Genomic DNA, 20712 nt, shown 5'->3' on the forward strand with positions numbered 1-20712 from the left:
AAACAGGCCAGCCTCCATCTTCTAGACTTGGGGCTTGAACTCTGGGTGTAGGCACTGTCCTTGAACTTTCTCATGTCTAGTGACCTACCACTTGAGCCACAGAACCACTACTGGCTTTTTCTATGTATGTGGTAGTGAGGAATTGAACCCAGGGCTTTGTGCATTCTGAGCAAGCATTCTCCCACTAGGACACACTCCCAGCCACTTTAGTCATTTTTTTTTTGCCAGTCCTGGGGCTTGAACTCAGGGCCTGGGCACTGTCTTGGGTTTTCTCAAGGCTAGAGCTCTGTCAGTCTGAGGACTGTGGTTCAAAGCCAGCCCAGGCAGGAAATTCTGTGAGACTCAACTCCAATTAACCACCAGAAAACAGGAAGTGGGCCTGTGGCTCAAACTGGTAGAGCACTAATGGAGCACAAAAGCTCAGGGACAGCATCCAGATCCTAAGTTCAAGCCCCACATGTCAGTTGTCTCACCATTGTAATGAACTCTCATCAGTTCCTAACCACAGCCATTTTTAAGTCTTGTAGTTCAGAGCTGTTTAATCTGGTGTGGGGTTCTGATAACATTAAGACTCAAGACTGGGTTAAGAATTCTCAGAATACTGATTAAACTAAAGGCCTCACAGTATTTAACATCAGTTTGATGTTTAACCAAACATCAAGCAAAACAACTAATTAAATACTAAGGGAATGACTTGCAGATTTTCCTACTAAGTCAGCAAGCACTGAAATTGTGAAGATATGCAATTTGAATGAACTGCATAAGATTAATCCAAGCCTAATTACATAACATATTTGATAAACAACACTAAATACCTCAACTGGACATATTTTTAAGACCAGGCCAGTGGTTCTCAACTATAATCCCAGATACATAGGAGGTAGAGATCAGGAGAACTGGATTTCAGATTAGCCTCAGCAAAAATCTGCAAGACAGACATAGTGATGTGTACCTGTCATCACAACTAGATGAGAGGATAGATATAAGGATCACTGTCCAAGCCAGCTCTGGACACAATTATGGGATCTCATCAGAAAACGGGGCTAGAAGTGTGAGCAGAATGCCTGCACAGCAATCAGAAGCCTCAGAGACCAAACTATCACATCACCCCAAAATTCACACTGAATAATATCTAAGTCCATGGCTAGGTGTGACCTGAGCCTTGCTGAGTCTTTAAGGCTTCTGCGACTGCTTATGTTATTATGTTCTGGTACTGGGGATTGACTATAGGGCATAGCACTCGCTAGGCAGCCCTCCACCAGCTGAGCCACAGCACAGGCCTTTTGCAGTCTTCCCATCTCCACTTCCCAGGATTACAAGTGTGAGCCATCTTACCCAGCTTGAGGTTACTGTAATTCAAAGCATTGCGGGCCAGGAGTTTAGCCTAGTGGTAGAGTGCTTGCCTAGCATGCATGAAAACTCAGGTTCGATTCCTCAGTATCACATACAAATAAAAAAGCCAGTATGGTTGCTCAAGGGTAGAGCTCTAGCCTTGAGAAAGCCCAAGGACAGTGCCCAGGCCCTGAGTTCAAGGCCTAAGACTTGCCAAAAAAAAAATTAGAAGCTCTGCATTCAAAGACCCGTTATGGAAGAGACTAAATGATCTATTGCGACAAAAACATTTGGTGGAATAAATACCTTCAATTCCAAAAAAAAAAGGCATCTAATCAATGTTTGTCAAATCCATACTTTTAGCAGAACAATGAATGTTTAACAATTATACTCTGGCACCCACTGGGGTGTTTGAATGCATACAGGTGGGTTTCACTCCCTTGCCAGCTTCCATGCATATTTTCTGCTTGAATGGAAGCTTCTGTGCAGACAAGGCTGAGGCTGGGATGGTGGCCGCTGGCACATGTGCCTTTCCCATGGAGCGTTCCTGCAGAATCTTTGGTGAAGTTACTCATTTCCCTGCACATTTCCAAGACCACCACGGTGGTAATTATTCGGCAACACCAACTGAATGGACTGGAGTGCCTTCATCCAAGATATTGACAAGTGATGTCAACCAAATCTGCCATTTCCCTCTTGGCTCATTCTTTCTATGTATCTAAACATGGAATATGAAGGATTGACCCCCACCCCCGTTTTTCTAGGTGCATATAGATTCCAGGCAGGCCATAGTGCAGTCTGCCTGATGCCAGCAGGGCAATATATCTAAGTCCAATTGTAAACATCCCATTGTGGGCTCCCACCTCCCTTGACCTACTGGCTTCTGCATTAACCTCTGCCTCCTTGTGCAGAACCCAAAAATCCCAGCTCCTGTCGCAGCCAGGACACACAGTGTACAAGCTGATGGGAAAGCAGCATCCCTGGCTGCTGCTCTGTTTCAATAAACAGTCCTCACCTGTGAACAACTGGGTCTGGCCTCTTCCCTTCCTTTCTCCTCCATTTTCCTAACAGTGTCTAGCAAGTCTTATTGAAATGATAAAACAAAACATAAGCTGGAATCAGACAAAGATCTCATCTATCTAGTGTTTTATTCCAAGGGCCATGATAACTGAACACAGGTAAATGCATACTAAATATATATTAAATGACTAATGTGCACCCACTTGAATGATCGCTGTGTGTGTGTGTGTGTGTGTGTGTGTGTGGTCATGCATGTGCTGGTATTGTTGCTTGAACTCAAGGCTTGGGCACTGTCCCTTACCTTTTTTGCTGGCACTCTACCACTATAGCTACAGATATACTTATCTCCAACTAACTGCTCAAAGTTCGAGTTTAACAGATATTCCTGTCCAAGCTGGCTTCGATTCATGAACCTCAGATCTCAGCCTCCTAAGTCGCTAGGATTATAGGCATGCGCTGCAAGCTCCCAGATCCATTTGGAAATCTTTCATAGAGAAGACAGTAATGATTATATCATCGCAAAAGGAAAAGCTGCATGTAATTTATGTAAGTATAAATGCTACCCCATTTAGTACTTAAGTGTTCTTGAATAAAAAATAAAAGTCCACTAACTTTGTTTAAAAGACTTTTCCAGGAAGTCAGTCATTTCCTGAGCTTCTGTTTGCATTTTAAGTGAAAAGATCCCCTGAGCACGCAGTGCTATTATTGAGGAGCCATTGACAGCAAACACCCTGGCCAGCACCTCAGTAAAGAGAGCACCACTCACCACCCCCAGTACTAAGAAGACACCTCAACTTCCTTCTCCCAGGGAAGCTTCTCCTGTTCATAGCCCTGGGTGCAGGAGTGTGCGGGTCAGGCTCTAGGAGGAAGCAGCCGGTTCCTCACAAGGCAAAGCCATTGAGAAACTGGACCAGGACTCAAAACGGACAAGTCACACAGGCTCCTTTAGGATTCTGAATAGGAAACATAGAAAGGATGAGCCAGGAGGGAGAAGGAAAAAGAAGTCCCGGAGAAGCTCAGAGCAGCCTGCACATGCTCCTGCACAGCAGACCATCTGCTCCAAGGAGCCCTGGCAGCCTCTGGGTATGTGAGCCAAGTTACAGAAGACACAGGGCCATGGTCTTAGCAGAAAACACATGACAATGATAGTTGGCTCTCCAAGAATGGGCGAGGAAGGTTAAGTATCCACCCACCCGCGAATGGATGGACAAGCACTATGTGAATGTGTACTGTGGAATATTACTCAGGATGAACAAAGACAGAAATGCTGGCATCCAACTAGCACAACCATGTTCGTTGCAGCACCATTAACCATAGTGAAGATTTGGAACCAACCCAGATGCCACTCAGTAGATGACTGGATCAAGAAAGATATGGTATTTATACATAATGGAAGTCTATGCTGCCATCAGAAAGAATGGCATCGCCACATTTGTAAGGAAGCGGAAAGACTTGGAAAAAATAGCATTAAGTGAAGTAAGCCAGACCCAAAGGAACATAGGCTTAATGGTTTCCCTCATTTGTAATAATTAGTACACATCTAGGACTCTCCTAGCTGAGGATCACAATAGCTCAAAACTTAGATACATAAGGTCATATAGGATGGGGCTAAATGAAGGAATCTCTAGGGTATGGAAACAAGAGCTTTATCTTGTGTGATTGTTGTTCTTAATATTCTATGTTATTTCTCTTCTCATGTTGTTACTGTATCTGACTTTGTTACCTGGTATATTGTATATACACATTTGTTTAATTGAAATAGGAAAGGCAAAGGGGAAAACAAGATGATTGGGAGGGAGTTGGGGGAGGGAAATGGGCACAAAAACATGAGAAGGGGCATCAGTGTGTGAGAAATAATGCACCTACTACTTGATGAATGTAATTGTAACCCCTGTATACATTATCCCAACAATAAAAAGAAAAATGGAGAAAGAAAAAAAAAGAAATGTTGGCATCCATTAACCATTGATGAGCCTTGAAGTAAGCACAAAGCCTGGAGTTCAAACATTACTGAAAAAAGTAATATTGTCTATACATGTTCCTAGCAACATTATTCACAGAAGCCCAAACAGAAGTAATCCAAGTGTCCATTCACAGGTCAATGGACAAACACGATGCTGAAGACACATGCAGGGGAATGTTACTCAGGGTGTGCAAGGACAGAAATGGCTGACACCCAGGAAACACTGAGGAGCCTTCTTTGACATTGTGCTAAGTAAAACAAGCTGGTAAAGAAGACAAATACTGTGGAACTCCACTGATGAGTCCCTTGGAATAGTCAAATTATAAACTCAGATATAGAATAGTGGAGATTATGGCTGGTGGTTGATGGAAGTGGAAGAGAGAGAGAAAGAGAGAGAGACAGAGACAGAGACAGAGAGAGAGAGAGAGACAAAAAGAGACAGAGACAGAGACACAGAGAGACAGAGATGGAGACAGAGGCAGAGAGAGACAGAGAGAGAAAAGGAGGAAGGAAGGAAACGCCAAACAAGCACAGTGACATACACCTATAGTCCCAGCTATTCTGGAGGATTGTGGTTTCAATGCAGTCTGGGGTGTGGGGAAGTTACTAAGACCTCATCTCAATCTATATGGTGGCATGGAGTTGGTTCAAATTTGTCATCCAAGCTATAAACAGGAGGATCGAAGTCCAGGCAAGCCTGAGCATAAACTCAACACTTTATTTTTTAAATATTTTTAAAAGCAGGAAAGGCTAAGGTGTGGCTCAAGTCGTAGAAGGCCTAAATAGCAAGATGAAAAGCCTAAGTTTAGACTTCACTACCTTAAAAAAAGGACGAGGAAGAAGAGGAAGGAATATAGAACAAGACATAAAACACCTGAATAGATGTAAAAGAACAATGCTTTTTGACTGGAAACACTTGATTTTAGACAATTTGCATGCATTCAATGTGAAACTATACAAGCTTTTTAAAGTGCAACTCAAGACCTGGTGACTGCTGGGTGCCGGTGGCTCACACCTGTAACCCTGACTACTCAGGAAGATGTGACCTGAGGACAGGGGCTCAAAACCACCCTGAGCAGCAAAGTACAGGAGAGGCTTATCTCGAACTAGCAACCAGAAAACTGGAAGTGCTCAAAGGATTATAACACATATGATAAACAAACAAATTCATTATTTTTGCCATACTGGAGATGGAACACAGGAAGTCAGGCAAGGTGGACAGTTGTAATATCACTGACTAACAGCTCCTTACTAACTTCCATTTAAAAAGATTTTATTAAGATTTTTTACATCATATTTCAAATGTCAAGTATAACAAGTAAGTATTTAGGAATGGGATCTCTTGTCATACCAGAGCAAATTAGATCTCTAATCCCATAAAAGTGGATTTATTTTTAAAAGGCCATGAGGCTAAAGTTATATGCTACACCAAAATACGATGCCTTGGCATTTGAGACAGCAAAAACAGGAAAGCCTCCAGACCATAAACCTAGACAGGTCACTCTGACTTTCTCGCTCCTCCTCTCTTGCCCCTCATAATCCAAGTGTTCTGTCTTGTGGTGGAGGAAAGTAATGGCATACTGGATGTCACAAAGAATCTTTTCTAGTTCCTACCCTATCCCTATTAGATCAGAACTTTTTGTCATTCCTTTGTCCAACTGTCCAGAACAATACTACATTTCCCCATTTCTCTGTATTTTCATGTACAAGGGCTCTTACATCCCCTAAGCTTATAGTCACAAAAAATAAATTAATATATTTGCTACATTTGTTGCATGAGGAATAAATTTGCTTGCTTTGCCTTGTCAAAAAAAAGAATGGGATCTTTATATGCAATAACTGGCACATAAATTTGAGAACAAAATTAAAATTAAGCTGAGAGTTTGTATGTCATAGATACATATCAATCTATATAACATTGTGTCTAAAGAATATATATCCCATCACAAATATTTTAAAGATTTTATTAACATTGATTTTTACATCATATTTACAATGTCATATTTAACAATTATTCAAGAAAGGATTCTCTATATACAATCACTGGCACATAGATTTTACAACATAATTAAAATTAAGGTAAAGATTTGTATGTCATAGATACTATCAATGTAATCAAATATTATATCTGTAGAATATATAGCCAATCATAGATTTTTATGTCTATGTAGTTATGTTTATATCTTGAAGACCATGTCCATAACCTTGGGTACCCAAATATTGAGTCATCGCTCTTCTACTATGTGGATGGATCTATTAGCCACATATTAAGGACACCATACGCCTTTTATTCCTTTGGTCTTGACTTATCTCACTCAACATGATTTGCTCCAGTTCTATCCACTTCTCACCTAATGCTATTATTTTGTCTTGTCTGGTGGCTATGTAGAATTCCATTGTATATATGTATCATGGGTTTGTTTATTTTTTTTTGTATCCATTTATCTGTAGTGGGGCATCTGGGCTGTTTCCATTGCTTGGCTATTGGTGAATAGTGCAAAGATGAACATGGCTGTGCACTGTGTCCTTATCATATCCTGGGTTATGATGTGATGCTCAGGGTAGATGCCCAAGAGTGGTATGGCTGGGTCAGAGGAAAGGTCTGTTTTTAGTTTTTTGAGTAACCTCCAAACTGCCTTCCAGAGTGGCTGTACTGTTTACATCCCCACCAGCATTGCAGTAGGGTTCCTCTTTCTCCATATCCCTGCTAGATTTGTTGTTATCTGAGTTCAGAATAGTGGCCATTCTGATTGGAGTAAGGGTTGTTTTTACTTCCACTTCCTTTATGACCATGAATGATGAGCATTTTCTCACATTTTTAACTTCTTCTTTTGATAAGTCTTTCTTTAGTTCCCTTGAACATTTATTGATTGGTTTGTTGGGTTTGTGGGGGGATTAGTTTCTTGAGTTACCTGTAGATGCTAGATATTAAGCATTTGTCTGATGTATTATTGGTAAATATCTTTTCTCGGTTGGTTGGCTATCTTTCTACTTTAGTAGCTATGCCTTTGTGCAGAAACTTTTTAATTTTAGGTAGTCCCGTTTGTCAAGTCTTTCTCCAATCTGTTGTGACCCTGGGACTCTGTTCAGGAAGTTTTTGCCTGTGCCTATTAGTTCCAGTGTTTCTCCTACTCTATCATGCAGCAGTTTCAGGGTTTCAGGTCTGATGTTGAGGTCTTTGATCCATTTTGAGTTAATGTTTGTGCATGGGACAACCTGGGATCAATTTTTAGTTTTCTGCATGTGGTTGCCCAGTTTTCCCAGCACCAATAATTGTATAGCCTGTGTTTGTTTCACTGGCTCCTTTGTTGAATATAAGTTGACTATCGGTATGTGGTTGTATTTCTGGATCTTCTATTCTGTTCCATTGATCTTCTGGTCTATTTTTGTGCCAACACCATGCTGTTTTTGTTATTATGGCTCCATAGTAGAGTTTGAAGTCTGATATTGCAATACTACCTGCTTTGCTCTTTTTGTCTAGAATTGTATTGGCTATTCTAGGTATTTTCTTGTTCCATATGAACCTTTGGATCATGCCTTCTATTTCAGTAAAGAATGACCTTGGGATTTTGATGGGGATTGCATTGAATTTGTATATCAATTTTGGCAGTATGGCCATTTTCACTATGTTGGTTCTCCCTAGCCATGAGCATAGGATGTCTTTCCATTTCCTGGTATCCTCTTTGATTTATTTTTTTAGGCTTTTATAGTTTTCATTAAAGAATTCATTTATCCTTTGTTATGTTAATTTCTAAATATTTTATTCTTTGGCTATTGCAAATTGGATCATTTTCCTGATTTCTCTTTCTGTTTGTGTAGTGTTGGCATACAGAAAGACTCTTGACTTTTGAAGGTTGATTTCATATCCTGCCATTTTGCCAAAGTGTTTTATTAGTTCTAGGAGTTTGGGAGTGGAGTTTATTGGGTCATTCAGGTATAAGATTATGTCATCTGTGAATAGGCATAGTTTAATTTCTTCTTTCCTGATGTGGATCCCTTTGATGTCCTTCTCTTGCCTTATTGCTCTGGCTAAGGGATCCAGCACTATATTGAAGAGAAGTAAAGGGAGTGGGCATACCTGTCTTGTTCTTGATTTTAAGGTCAATGGGTCTTTTCTTTCTCCATTTAGTATGATACAGGTTGTAGGTTTGTCCTATATGGCTTCAATTATTTTAAAGAATGTACCTCCTATTCCTATTTTCTCTAGCAATACACTCTTTTTTTTGCCAGTCCTGGGCTTGAGCTCAGGGCCTGAGCACTGTCCTTGGACTTTCTCAAGGCTAGCACTCTACCCCTTGAACCTCAGCACCATTTCTGCCTTTTTTTTTTCTATGTATGTGGTTCTGAGGAATCGAACCCGGGTCATCGTGCATGCTAGGCAAGCACTCTACCACTAGGCCAAGCTCCCAGCCCTAGCAATGCACTCTTTTTTCTTCTTCTAATCTTGAAATCATTGTGGTATATAAAGAAACTGCTATTCTCAAAGTAGACTTTCAAGGTATTATTCAAATAGCAAACAAACTACAACAAAATGCTACACTAAATAAAACATTTTTGAAAATATAAGCATGCTGAACTCAAGTTCTACTTAACTCAAATGCCAACTAGCCAAAATACATCCCAAGAAAAGATCTCAGATCCTTTAGTCATAGCCAAGGTAACCAAGCTCAGTTTTCTGTTACATACAAGGGAGACCCAAACTGAAAGAGGTGGGAGATCCCAGCCTTCCTGAGGTGCACTGCACAGCAGTGCACTGCTAATGTGGATTACAAGGCTTCATTTTGTAAGCACTCCTTTTAATAGTAATCGTATTTCCTTTAAGTGTGTGCTGAGATGTTAAGGCAATTGGATTCCTTAATAAGTAGCTCTTGCTTGGGTGGGCTGTATAAAGCCCTGGAAATTGTTTGGTAGAGGACAGATATTTACTCTTCTTCTATGATTCTTCTCACCACCAGCTGCCTTCTGCCTAAGTTGTAATTTTGTATGGCTCTAATGATGCCATAGAAATCTAATAGCCCTTGGAAGAAAAGAGGTCCCCACCCTGTGACCCTTCTCTAGGGCCCTGGCTGTTTTGGGTGTAAGATGCTGAGGTGGGCAGCCAGTCTGACTGTCTTCATGCCAGCACCAGCAGCTTTCACCATTCTATAGAATGCTCACTCAAGCACACCTCTGACTCCTGAAGGCACTATCCCAGGAAGCACAGCCTGCCCAGGCCTTTTTCATATTTAAAATGTTGGCAAATGCTAGATGATTCTGCATCCTTTTCTAGCAGATGCGGGGAGTACTTTCCCTGGCGGTCCAACAGAAGACCTGTGATTGGTGTAAACTCATCCCTTCATTTGCATAAGGGACTTCTGTGACTGGTGCAAACTCTCACTCCCTCCTCTGGCTAAGTAAATCACATTGTAAATTCCCGCTGTAAACAGATGGGACCTATCCTCCTGACCTTCCTCACCTGGGGTCCCAGTAAACACTCTCTGGAGTAGTCTTGCCTGCCTTTGCTCCACTGATGAAGAAAAGGGGCCGTGAATTGGTTCTTTCTTCAGATAACTTGGCTACATTGAATTTGTCTGAATTAGCCTAGTGGTAGAGTGCACCAAGACCCAGGTTTGATTCCTCAGTACCACATACATAGAAAAGTAAAGAAATAGTGCTGTGGCTCAAGTGGTAGACTTCTGGCCTTGAGGAAAACCCAAGAACTGTACTCAGGCCCTGAATTCATGCTCTGGGACTGGCAAAAAAAAAAAAAGTCTGTCCCTTTCTAGGATGCTCTTTCATGAAACGGCTCTTCCCAATTCTTTGGTAGAACAAGAATTCCCGATCATTTTCTTAGAAAATTCACTCCACTCCTCCCTAGCACCAACAATTCTCAACTACAAATGCCTCCATCCAGGGATCTCAAAGGTGGAGACTTGAAGAGAACCTAACCAGCCACGGGCCAAGGGACACTCATGACAAGATCCTACAGTTTGTGCACAGTGGTGGCTCACAGAACAGTCTGGACATCTCTGCCAGGACTGGCTTTGAACTGGAATACTGGATCATAATCACCTGAGTAGCTAGGATTGTAGCAACTCCTGCCTGGAGGCTTGAGCCACTGAGACCTATTGGTTCTTTTATAACTCAAACTAGATGGCAAAGCTTTCTAGTTTTTAATTTATTTTATTCTTTCTTTCTTTTTCTTGGCTGTAGGGCTTGAACTCTGGCCCTGTGCCCTATCCCTGAGCTTTTCAGCTCAAGGCTATCGCTTTACCACCTGAGCCACAGCATCACTTTTCTAGTGATTAATTGGAGATAAGAGTCTCGTGGGCTCTCATGCCCAGGCTGAATTTGAACTGCAACCCACAGATTTCAGCCTCCTAAGTAGCTAGGATTATAGGCGTGAGCAACCAGTGCCCAGTGATTTCTGATCTTTGTTCCTATTTCTTTTTCTCTGGTGATTCAAAGGCACGGTAGCTAGTTTATACATCACAGGAAATAAAAGAGCAGTGACTATCGCTGACACCAAACAGATGTACATAATTACTGGTAAATCTGGGTATCGTCTTTGAAGAATTCCAATTAATGCAGGCATTGCCATGTCTCCAAAAGCAGCACCAATCACAAAAAATGCAGCCGATTTGCTATTGATGGTGGTGTACTGTTCAATCCAAGAAACACCACTGGGAAACGTGGTGGCCATGGAGGCCCCATACACCGAGCTTGCTATCCAGAGACACAGGGGGCTCTTGTCAAAAAGCACCAGAAACAAACATGAGGCCAGGCTGCCCACATTGCTCAACACAATCATGGTGGCAGGTCGTAAACATGCGGCAAAGAAGATGGCCAGGCCCCGGCAGGCTGCGAAGGTCCCCCAGAAGATGGAGTTCAAGCCGGCTGCTTCTCTCTCATCCATGCCAACATGGCTGGTGGCAAAGGAGAAAATGTAAGAGCCATATGTCACCTCAGCCCCAACATAGAAGAAGAAGAACATGAAAAGGAGACAGAGAAGAGCCTTGTGGTGTTTAGCTCTTCGCAGTACCTGAGCCGATGCTGTTGATTTTCCCTGCCTTGAGCTTTTCATGAAGAACAGAGCAAAGAAAAAGAGAGAGACTAGGAGAATATAAGTGCCAGTGGAAGCATAAGCCCACAGTAAGTTCATGTCGTGGGGAAATCCAAGCAGAGAGACTGAGGCAGCTTCAGATGATCGGTTCAGGGCTGGAGGGAGAAGGCCAGGCTCTGTGTGGTTGTCAGCAGACCCTGAGGGGCCCAGGGCCAGTTTAGCCAGCAGGGGAGCCAGGAAGGCACCCAGGGCAAAGCTGAAGTGTAAGGCCTGCATGTGTGGGGGGCTCTTGTCCCCCCAAAGAGCCAAGATGAGGACGTTTCCGCCTAGCAAAGAAAGAGAAACTTTTAAGCTACACACAGCAACTTTGGGATTAAACATTTCATAATTTTCAGGAAGACATAACATAAGCACCAGAAGACATGAGCTAAGCACCATGTTGTTCTAAGTTATTCAGACACTGGCTCTGAATTGATTCTGTGATGGAAGAACTCTGACCCATCTCACCAGAGAGCAATATATTTCAAGATAGCATTCCTGGAATTCTACGGGACAGTAACTCCTTCAGCCAGGACCATTAATATAGGCTTAAAAAAATACATTGCCAACATCATTTTGAGAAACAGTGCATGTATTTTATATTTTGCATTTTCATATCTGAAACATATACATACGTATATATGTTTATTGAACAAAATCTTTTCACCAGATAGAACTTAAGTTTTTTCTCCTTAAATCTGACACCAACTTTGGGCCAGGAGTATAGTGTAGTGGTATAGTACCTGCCTAGTACGCACAAAGCCGTGGGTTCAATTCCTCCATATCACATACACAGAAAAGCCAGAAGTGGTGCTGTGGCTCAAGTGGTAGAGTGCTAGCCTTGAGAAAGCCCAAGGACAGTGCCCAGGCCCTGAATTTAAGCCCCAGGACTAGCTAAAAAAGTAACATGGCACCCACTTGTTTATATTTATATAAAACAAAAACAATCAATTCAGAACCTGTAAACCCCAGGTGTGCCTCTGACAGGAAGTAAGCATTCCATCTTTGGCTGGCTCTTTTGTAAGATATTTTCAAATAAATACATAATTCCACCTTTGTAATCTGACAATAAAACCTAAAATGTAAAATCATTCCATGATATCTCAAGTAACATTAGAGCAAAACCAGGAGAAAAAAAAGGTGGAATGGGGGTAAACAAATATTACATATATTATTTAGCAAATCTTCAACTATATGGTGGCACTTGGAAAATACCTAATGCTGAGGTCAGGACTTTCGAGAAAGAAAAGAAGCACAAGGAAAATTGTGCAGACCACAGGCTTCTTTAAGCAAAATAAATAGGAGTGCGTGTGTGTGTGTGTGTGTGTGTGTGTGTGTGTGTGTGTGTGCGCTGGTCCTGGAGCTTGAACTCTGGCCCTGGGCATCATTCCTGAGATTTTCACTCAAGGCTAGCAGGCTAGCACTTAAGCCACAGCTTCACTTCCAGCTTTTTGGTGGTTCATTAGAAAGCTTTCCTGCTGGAACTGGCTTCCCGGAAGTATCCTCAGATCTCAATCTCAGAAGCTAGGATTATAGGCATAACCCACCAGTGCCTGGCCAGCGAATCTAACTAAATTGCTACCTCTATGCTTTTGCAGCCAAATAGTGGTTCCATATTTGATTAATCTTACCAATCTATGAAATCTTACTGATGATGCTCAAATCCTATCCCCCTATTCCTACACTGGAATTACCCTTAATCTGAAGGTTCCCTCCTCCTCCTCCTCCTCCTCCTCCTCTTCTTCTCTTCTTCTTTTTTGTGGGTCATGGGGCTTGAACCCTTGAACCTGGCCTGGGCAGTGTCCTTGAGCTCTTCAGCTCAATGTTACCACCCTACCCTTGAGCCAAGCCCTGCTTCCTGTTTTCTAGAGATTAATTGGAGATCAGAGTCTTGTGTCCTTTTATGCCCAGCTGGCTTTGAACCTTGATCCTCAGATCTCAGTCTCCTGAGTAGCTAGTACTACAGGCATGAGCCACCACACCTGGCTTGAAGGTTCCTTCTTGTCTGGGTACTGTAAATTGAACATAGAACAAAATCTTCTAAATTCACTTCATAACTGTCTATTTAAAAAATTCATCACGATCCTGGTGGGTTACCCCTGTAATCCTAGCTACTCAGGAGGCTGAGATCTGAAGATCAAGGTTGAAGGCAGCCCAGGTACAAAAGTCTGTCTTCAAGTAAGACAAGTATTTCTGACTGGATCCCCATGATCAGCTCAGAGGCTTGTGTCATTTCTACAGCACTGTTTACATTTCATCGGCTCTGTGTTTCCCAGCAGTGTCCTGGTCTGGAGGAGACACTGGAGGATCACTAACCTGTATCCAGAGCACCAAATGAAACTCCAAAGACGGACATCATGACAATCAGCAACACCGCTTGCTTGCAAAATGGAGTAAGAAGAAGACCAGCTGTGGTTACCAGCATGGACAGTGCTGGGAAGGACAGGAAGAAACCAGTGTGAGATCTGTTCACATGCAAGGTCCTGGGCCAATATCCTGAAGACTTACAGAGATACAAAACAAGGCCAAATTAAAACCAGTTAATCTTGAGAATTTCATTCAAGTGACTTTTTTCATTTAAATCTTTTTTGTTTCTGTCACACAAATAACCGTGACATAAGTGCATTCAATCATTATTATACATTATAACACATTTAAAAATCTTTAAATTATTATTATTATTAAGGGTGCTGTACAGAGGACTTACATTTACAGAAATCAGGTTATGAGTACATTTCTTTATGGACAGTTTTTCCCTCCCATAGCTACCCACAGTTCATTGTCAACATAGTGTCTAACAAGTACCACTTCTAAATTTGTTTCCCCTTTGTCCATGCATTTCTTCTTTTCCTTTTTCTTTTATAGGTCATAGGGCTTGAACTCTGATCCTGGGTATTGACTTTGAACTCTTCAGTGAAAGGCTACCGCTCTCCCATGTGAGCCACGGTGCCACTTCCCCACTTCTTAAATTTTATTTTATTGTTGGGGTGATGTACAGAGGGGTTACAGTTAGGTTCATCAGGTAGTGAATACATTAGTTCTTGAACACTGTTACCCCTTCCCATGTTTTTCTCCCACTTTCCCTCCCTCTGTCCATCTATTTATTTGCCCCCCACCTTTACCCTCACAGATCAACAAACAAGACAAAAGGAAGAGAAAAGAAAAATAGCAATGAAAGGAAAAAACCCTCTTATTTCCATTTTCCAGAGTTCATTTTAATAAATATTATTTTATAGCATCAGATGCACATAAGCTTTGTACCTCTGTAACACAAATAATATTTACATAAATGTTTCATACTTTAATAAACATCTAAGGACCTGTTAGATATAGCATAACTAATTAAAAAGGCAAAAGAAATAATGTGTAGTGTATAGCAATTAAAAATTTAAATAAGGGCCAGCACTGTGGTCTAGTGGTAGTGTGCTCGCCTACCATGCATGAAGCCATGGGTTCGAGTCCCTGGAACCACAGACACAGAAAAGGCCAGAAATGCCTCTGTGGCTCCTGGCCTTGAGCAAAAAGTGTCCAAAGACAGTTATCAGGCCCTGAGACTTGGGACCACAGCCTAACGACTAGCAAAAAAAAAAAAGAAAGAAAGAAAGAAAGAAAGAAAGAAAGAAAGAAAGAAAGAAAGAAAGAAAGAAAGAAAAATAAAAACAAGTATGGAGAGTGGGGAGGGAAATACATGACATATATTTCTGGTCTGGAGATATTGCTCTGCATGCTACTTGAGTAACATGCTCTAGGCCATAGGCTTACTAGCCAAGATAGCAATACTTTTTTGTGGGTACATACCTATGTACGTATGCATGTGTGTTTGTATGTGTAAGAACCCAGTTTTAGATATAGCTTAAAGGAAATCATTTCTTGTCAACCCTGAGCTCAGTCCAGAAGCTGCATGTGTGTGTAGCCCAGAGCTGTAGAGCATCCCCCAACCCCCCCCCCATGGTCCAGCAGCTACAGAACACCCCCGTTCCCAATGGCAGCAGGACATGACCTCATGAAATCTGCTGCTGGCTTGTGAAACAGTCACTTGTGTGTGGTTTTTGCCTTTATAAACCCTGCCCCATTAGAGGTCAGGACTGCTCCTAGTTCTGACACACTGTAGTCCAGGGCGGGGCAGTTGCTGGCTGGCTAATTAAGGCTTCTTTGTCACCTCTGACCCTTTGACCATGCCTCCGTGGATTCCTCAACTCCGAGGTTCTATCATCTGGAGGCCCAATAAGATAATCCATGGACAGCATCAGGTCTTAGCCCCTGAGAAATCTCTCATAGGTGAGTGCCACAGCTCTCAGGGGGTGGCTGCTCCAACTGCTGGGGGATACTGTGGGCCCCTTGTCCAGTGCATGTTTCCTCTACAAGCAGTGATATGTATAATGTGAAACAACAAAATCTGTCCTTTTTCTGAAAACCCCAGGGGCTTAATTCATTATTAGAAAGTTTTATCTTTCTTTCTTTCTTTGTTTCTTTCTTTCTTTCTTTTTGTGGATCATAGGGCTTGAACTCGGCCTGGGTATTGTCCCTGAGCTCTTCAGCTCAAGGCTACCACCCTACCCTTGATCTAAACCCCACTTCTCATTTTTCTAGAGGTTAATTGGAGATAAAAGTCTAAGGTCCTTTTGTGCCTAGGCTGGCTTTAAACCTTGATCCTCAGAGCTCAGCCTCCTGAGTATCTAGGATTTCAGGCATGAACCAAGGAATAGTTTTCTTTACAAATCAACCCACCTGGGACAACAGCCAGTAGGGCCTCCAGGTGCTCTTCACCTGGGAAGAAAGGGAGGCATTCAGTGCAGTGTCTTGAAGGACATCCTAGGACCAGATGGCTTCCCCACTCATGACACAATCCATCTGGAATGAGTCTTTCCCCTGACTTGCCCAAACTGAGACCTCCACAGTGATCGAAGTAGGGAGGTGCTTGCCAATTATCACCAGACTCTGCTAGCAGGGATATGAGCAGTGGCTAGAAAGCCAACTAGTTTATCTAAGGTGAATAAGACTGTATAACTCCCAGTGGGTCCACCACAGCTTTTCTGGATCAGCTCTTGGAGGGTTGTAGGATCTATATACCTATAGATCCCAAAGCCTCAGAGAATCAGACTCCTACACATGGCCCCAGAGGCTAGAAAAAAAGCTTCAAATGTTAGAAGGTTTTGAGAGAAGGGTGTTATCTTGAGCCTGTAGTGGTCACTCAGCAGTTGTTTGATAACAGTGATACCCTGGAGGAAATACAGCTAAAAAAACGTAGTTCTAGTTTTAGTCGCAGCCACAGGACAGAGACCTGTGGGCCTGGCATACTTCATCTGCAAAGGGCTGTAGGGAACCTCTTCGAGTGGACCAATGTGCTTATTGCAAGCAAAACAGATATTGGAAAAAGGAGTGTCTAAAAAGGAGAAAGAAGGAGGCTCAAATTCTAAACCTGGGAGAGGATGCTGCAGGAGAGCCCAGGCTCTGTCCTCAGCCTCCCGGAGCCCATGGCAGAATACATGTTGCTTCTCCCAGAAGAAGAAAAGAAGCTCATCTCTACTAACTCACCTCCAAAACAAGGTTTCTGGGGTTTTGACAAAGTCCTGCTTCTGGAAACCTGGACACATGAGGAATGTTGACCTCCTCGTTGCCCTGTGCCAACTAGGGTATTGAGTTTCTGCCAAAAAGCCCAATTGTGCATCCAGTGAGAAACCTATCTAGATTACCAACTGGAAAAACAAAAGTACATGCTCTCCTTAACAGGATAGAGGCAATTTTGAAGATACCAATGCTTTTGGCCAAGAAGCAGGTCAGGGCATTTCTAGGAGCTGGGACCTACTGCAGACCATGGATCCTGGCGTTTGCAGAAATCATCAAACCAACTTCAAGATTACTTCATATGTATGTACGTATGTATGAATGTTTCCTTCCATTCACTTTGGAAGTAAAAGGGATTACTTACTCTTTCATCAGCATAAATTATTCCCCTGTCCAAGTCACTTTAAGCAAAATTTTCTTGAAACCTGTCACCTTATTCAAGCCACAGAATGTTAAAATCGTTGTCAGGTACCTCCAGGCTGTGGCAGTGGTCTGGGCTCATCACTAAAATAAGGACAAAGTGCATCAGCTCATCACCATCCTCTGCCCCTGTCAACCCAGAGTCCAGAGGACCTGGCCGTGTTTCCAGAGCTTATCTGATCCCAGGAAGTCCTAGAGATCTTCCTCAATCCTGATGTGCTCAGCTCTGGGACAAGTGTGTGGCATGGACTGGTGCCTCAGTTCCAGTGGAGGTTGGAAGGCTCAGGACTACCATCAGCACACCTGAGGGCCAATCAGGACTCTGAGTGGCCCAGCCAAGATGGGAATGGGAGCCATGGAGACCCAGCTTTTGTGGATGACCCCAAAACACCACTCATTTTAGTTGTCAGCAAGTTTTCATATTTAGAGACAAGATATAAATTCATGGACAGATACAAAGAATTAAAATTTACTGTTCAGGGCTGGGAGTTTGGCCTAGTGGTAGAGTGCTTGCCTAGCATGCATGATGACCCAGGTATCATATACATAGAAAAATTCCTTGGTACTACATACATAGAAAAAGCCAGAAATGGTAGAGCTCTAGCCTTGAGAAAGCCCAAGCACAAAGCTCAGGCCCTGAGTTCAAGCCCCAGGACTGACAAAAAAAATTACTGTTCACTTGGCCATATTAAAACTGCCAGCACAACCATGTTCACAGCAGCTTTATTTCCCATAGCTGAGGTATGGAACCAACCCAGATGCTCCTCAGTAGATATATGGACCAAGAAGATGTGTTATATATACACAATGGAGTTCTATGCCTCCATCAGAACGAATGACAGTGTGCCATTCATTAGGAAATGGAAAGACTTAAAGAAATTTATATTAACAGAAGCAAGCAAGACCCAAAGAAATATAGGTTGCATGCTTTCCCCCATTTTTAATAACTAGAATGTCTATGATATTCTCAGCAGAGGATTACTATAGTCCAATCGCTAAGTGTATAAGACCAGATATAAAGAAGCATATCAAAATGAACTCCAAAAATCGGAAACAAGAGGTTCTTTTTATGTCCTGTATACAGTTATTTCTATTTTGCTTTCTGTTTTAGTTTTCTCTACCCTTTGTTTTGTATATAAGTTTATCTGATATGTAGAAGGGATAGAGAATCACAGAAATAGCAGGACAAAGCCTGAACTAATGCAACAATGATACTCACAAGACACTATGTTGGGACACAATGTTGAAAATGAACTTTGCAATGTGGGGGGAGGGGAGTAGGGCAGGGTAAGAAAGCAAAAATGAGGGAAGGGGTAACAATGTTTAAAAACAAATGTACTCATTAGCTTATTTTTGTAAAGGTAACCTCCCTGTTCATAACCTATACAATAATTAGAAAACAAAATTATATTCACTCACCCAAAAGCAAAAACTGATTCATACAGTCAAAAAGAACTCCTCCGATCACAGAGCCACATAAATATCCAAAAGCACGACCCACAAATATTTCAGAAAGACTGCTGATATTACGGTTCACATTAGTGGCCAGATCTTGAAACGTGGGTCCCAGTATAGCCACAATTATTCCCTGAAATTGAAAACCAAAAGTTGTATTTAAAAGTAAAATAATCTACATCTAATTTGTATCCACTACAGAAAAGTGGAGATAGGATACAACGCAATGTAGAGAAACACAGGAGAATTACTGTAAGGATAATGAATGCACCATTATTCTAACAGCACCAGCGCCATAGACCAAATTGCTTTCCTTCTTTTGAAAACCCTCTTTTTCAAACATTCTTTGAAACGATGTCTTTTCGTGGCAGTTTTTCCTAGTGGAGTAAACCTTAGAAGACTACTGTGTATTAACAGAGTTGGGGTTAGGATAGGAGTGCGATGTATGGTCCTTGCCTACTAGGTGTAAGTCCAGGTTTCAACAGGAGCACTGCAAAATAATAGCAACGATAATGACGACAGTGATAAGAAGATTATACTATATAACTTTAAACTTACATACACATATATAGCATATGTGCTCCTGTGATGCGTGTGTGTGTGTGCACATGAGCACTAGTCCTGGTGTTTGAACTCAGGGCCTGCATGCTGTCCCTGAGCTGTTTTGCTCAAGGCTAGCAGTCTACCACCTGAGCCACAGCTCCACTTCCCACGTTTTTGGGTGGTTAATTGGGTGTAAGAGTGGCGTGGGCATTCATTCCTGAGCAGGTTTGAAGCTGTGATCCTCAGATCTCAGCCTCCTGAGTAGCTAAGATCATAGTGTTAGCTGCTGGCTGGAGCCTGGTGTAAGTTGTTTTCTTTTTCTTTTCTTTTCTGTGTATTTTGAAATATGCTACAAGCATGATAAAAACTGGTTTTCTGTGTAATAATGTAGGATGTGGAGAACAGCTCCCAGCACCAGCACCCTCGTGCCTTTCCACCGCGGGGGGGTGGGGGGGGGAATAAGTTGTCACCGGGAAAGCCAATGACTGTCGATCGGAATGTGACACGAAGCCCCGCCGATCACCGATCACAGCGCCCGAGACCCCCGGCGCGCGGGCGGGAGGGGAGGGGACCCCGGCCTGCGGGCGGGAGGGGAGGGGACCCCGGCCTGCGGGCGCAGCCCCGGCTCTCACCAGCCCCAGGAAGGCCAGGTACAAGGTCAGCGTGGGGAACCAGAGCCGCAGCCTCCCGGCCCGGCGCGGCCCCGAGGCGGCCGCCGCCTCCGGCTCGTTCTTCGCAGGGACCTCGGTCTGGAGCCGCAGTCCGGCAGCGGGGGCCCCGGCCCCGGCCCCGCGCAGCTCCACTTCCATCTCCAGCTCGGCGGCTCCGTGCTCGCCGCGGCCCCTCCAGCCCCAGCAGCACCGCCCGGCGCAGCCCTCCCGGAGCTCGGTCTCCCCGCCCGGACACCGCGGCCTTTGGAACGTGCGGGTGTTGCAAGCCGCGGACACACCCACGGCATCTTGCACAACCCCTTCGCGTCACGAGGCGGACCGGGCGCCTTTCCTCAGCCAGAACCGCGTCGGCCGCGTTGCCCGGGAGGACCGAGGCCTCCTTCCTGCCTCAGCATCTCCCCCGCCCGGGCCGCAGACGCCGGCGCACGGGCGCCCCCGGCGGAGACGGCCGGAAGTGCGGCCTCGGCACGGCCGCCTCTGCAGAGCCGACTCGCGTCCCGCGGTCCTGGGGTGTCCAGGCCCCCGCAGGGGGACCCCACTGGAGCTCCGCCCCGGGCACCCGGGCCGCTCCGCCCGCGCCCCTCGGCGGCACCGGAGCCTCCCGGGCGCAGCTCCGTGTGGGGACTGTGCACGGGGCTGGGGTGGACGGCGGGGCAGCCCGG

The 20712-nt window shown here is 43.7% G+C and overlaps 1 protein-coding gene across 2 annotated transcripts; it reads right to left on the reverse strand.

The window, feature by feature from the left end:
• Window positions 1-6327: 6327 nt before the first annotated feature.
• On the reverse strand, window positions 6328-18966 carry LOC150059801 (sodium-dependent glucose transporter 1C-like). 2 transcript variants are annotated; one of them, XM_090338280.1, is made up of 3 exons: window positions 18801-18966; window positions 13713-13829; window positions 6328-11683 (listed from the first exon to the last, which is right to left on the reverse strand). In XM_090338280.1, exons 1-3 carry the CDS (start codon window positions 18820-18822, stop codon window positions 10689-10691), a joined length of 1134 nt encoding a protein of 377 aa, XP_090194406.1. In that variant the 5' UTR covers window positions 18823-18966; the 3' UTR covers window positions 6328-10688. The 2 variants fall into 2 exon arrangements, with proteins under 2 accessions (XP_090194406.1, XP_090194405.1); XM_090338279.1 differs by having other exon boundaries at window positions 13713-13899; window positions 18801-18870.
• Between the last annotated feature and the right edge of the window lie 1746 nt (window positions 18967-20712).

The sequence above is a fragment of the Megascapheus bottae genome, chromosome 8 (genome assembly GCF_031878675.1).
Source record: "Megascapheus bottae isolate mThoBot1 chromosome 8, mThoBot2.hap1, whole genome shotgun sequence".
In the NCBI taxonomy this organism is placed as follows: Eukaryota; Metazoa; Chordata; class Mammalia; order Rodentia; family Geomyidae; genus Megascapheus; species Megascapheus bottae.

Bases quoted from the DNA above. Each gene is read 5' to 3' on its own strand.
- LOC150059801 (XM_090338280.1), bottom strand. From the start codon at position 18,822: ATGAATCAGTTTTTGCTTTTGG. The intron at 13,830-18,800 runs GTGAGTGAATAT...TGTCCTTCCCAG, and splicing joins GAATCAGTTTTTGCTTTTGG to CACTGTCCATGCTGGTAACC. The intron at 11,684-13,712 runs GTTAGTGATCCT...TTTCTTTGCTAG, and splicing joins ATTTGGTGCTCTGGATACAG to GCGGAAACGTCCTCATCTTG.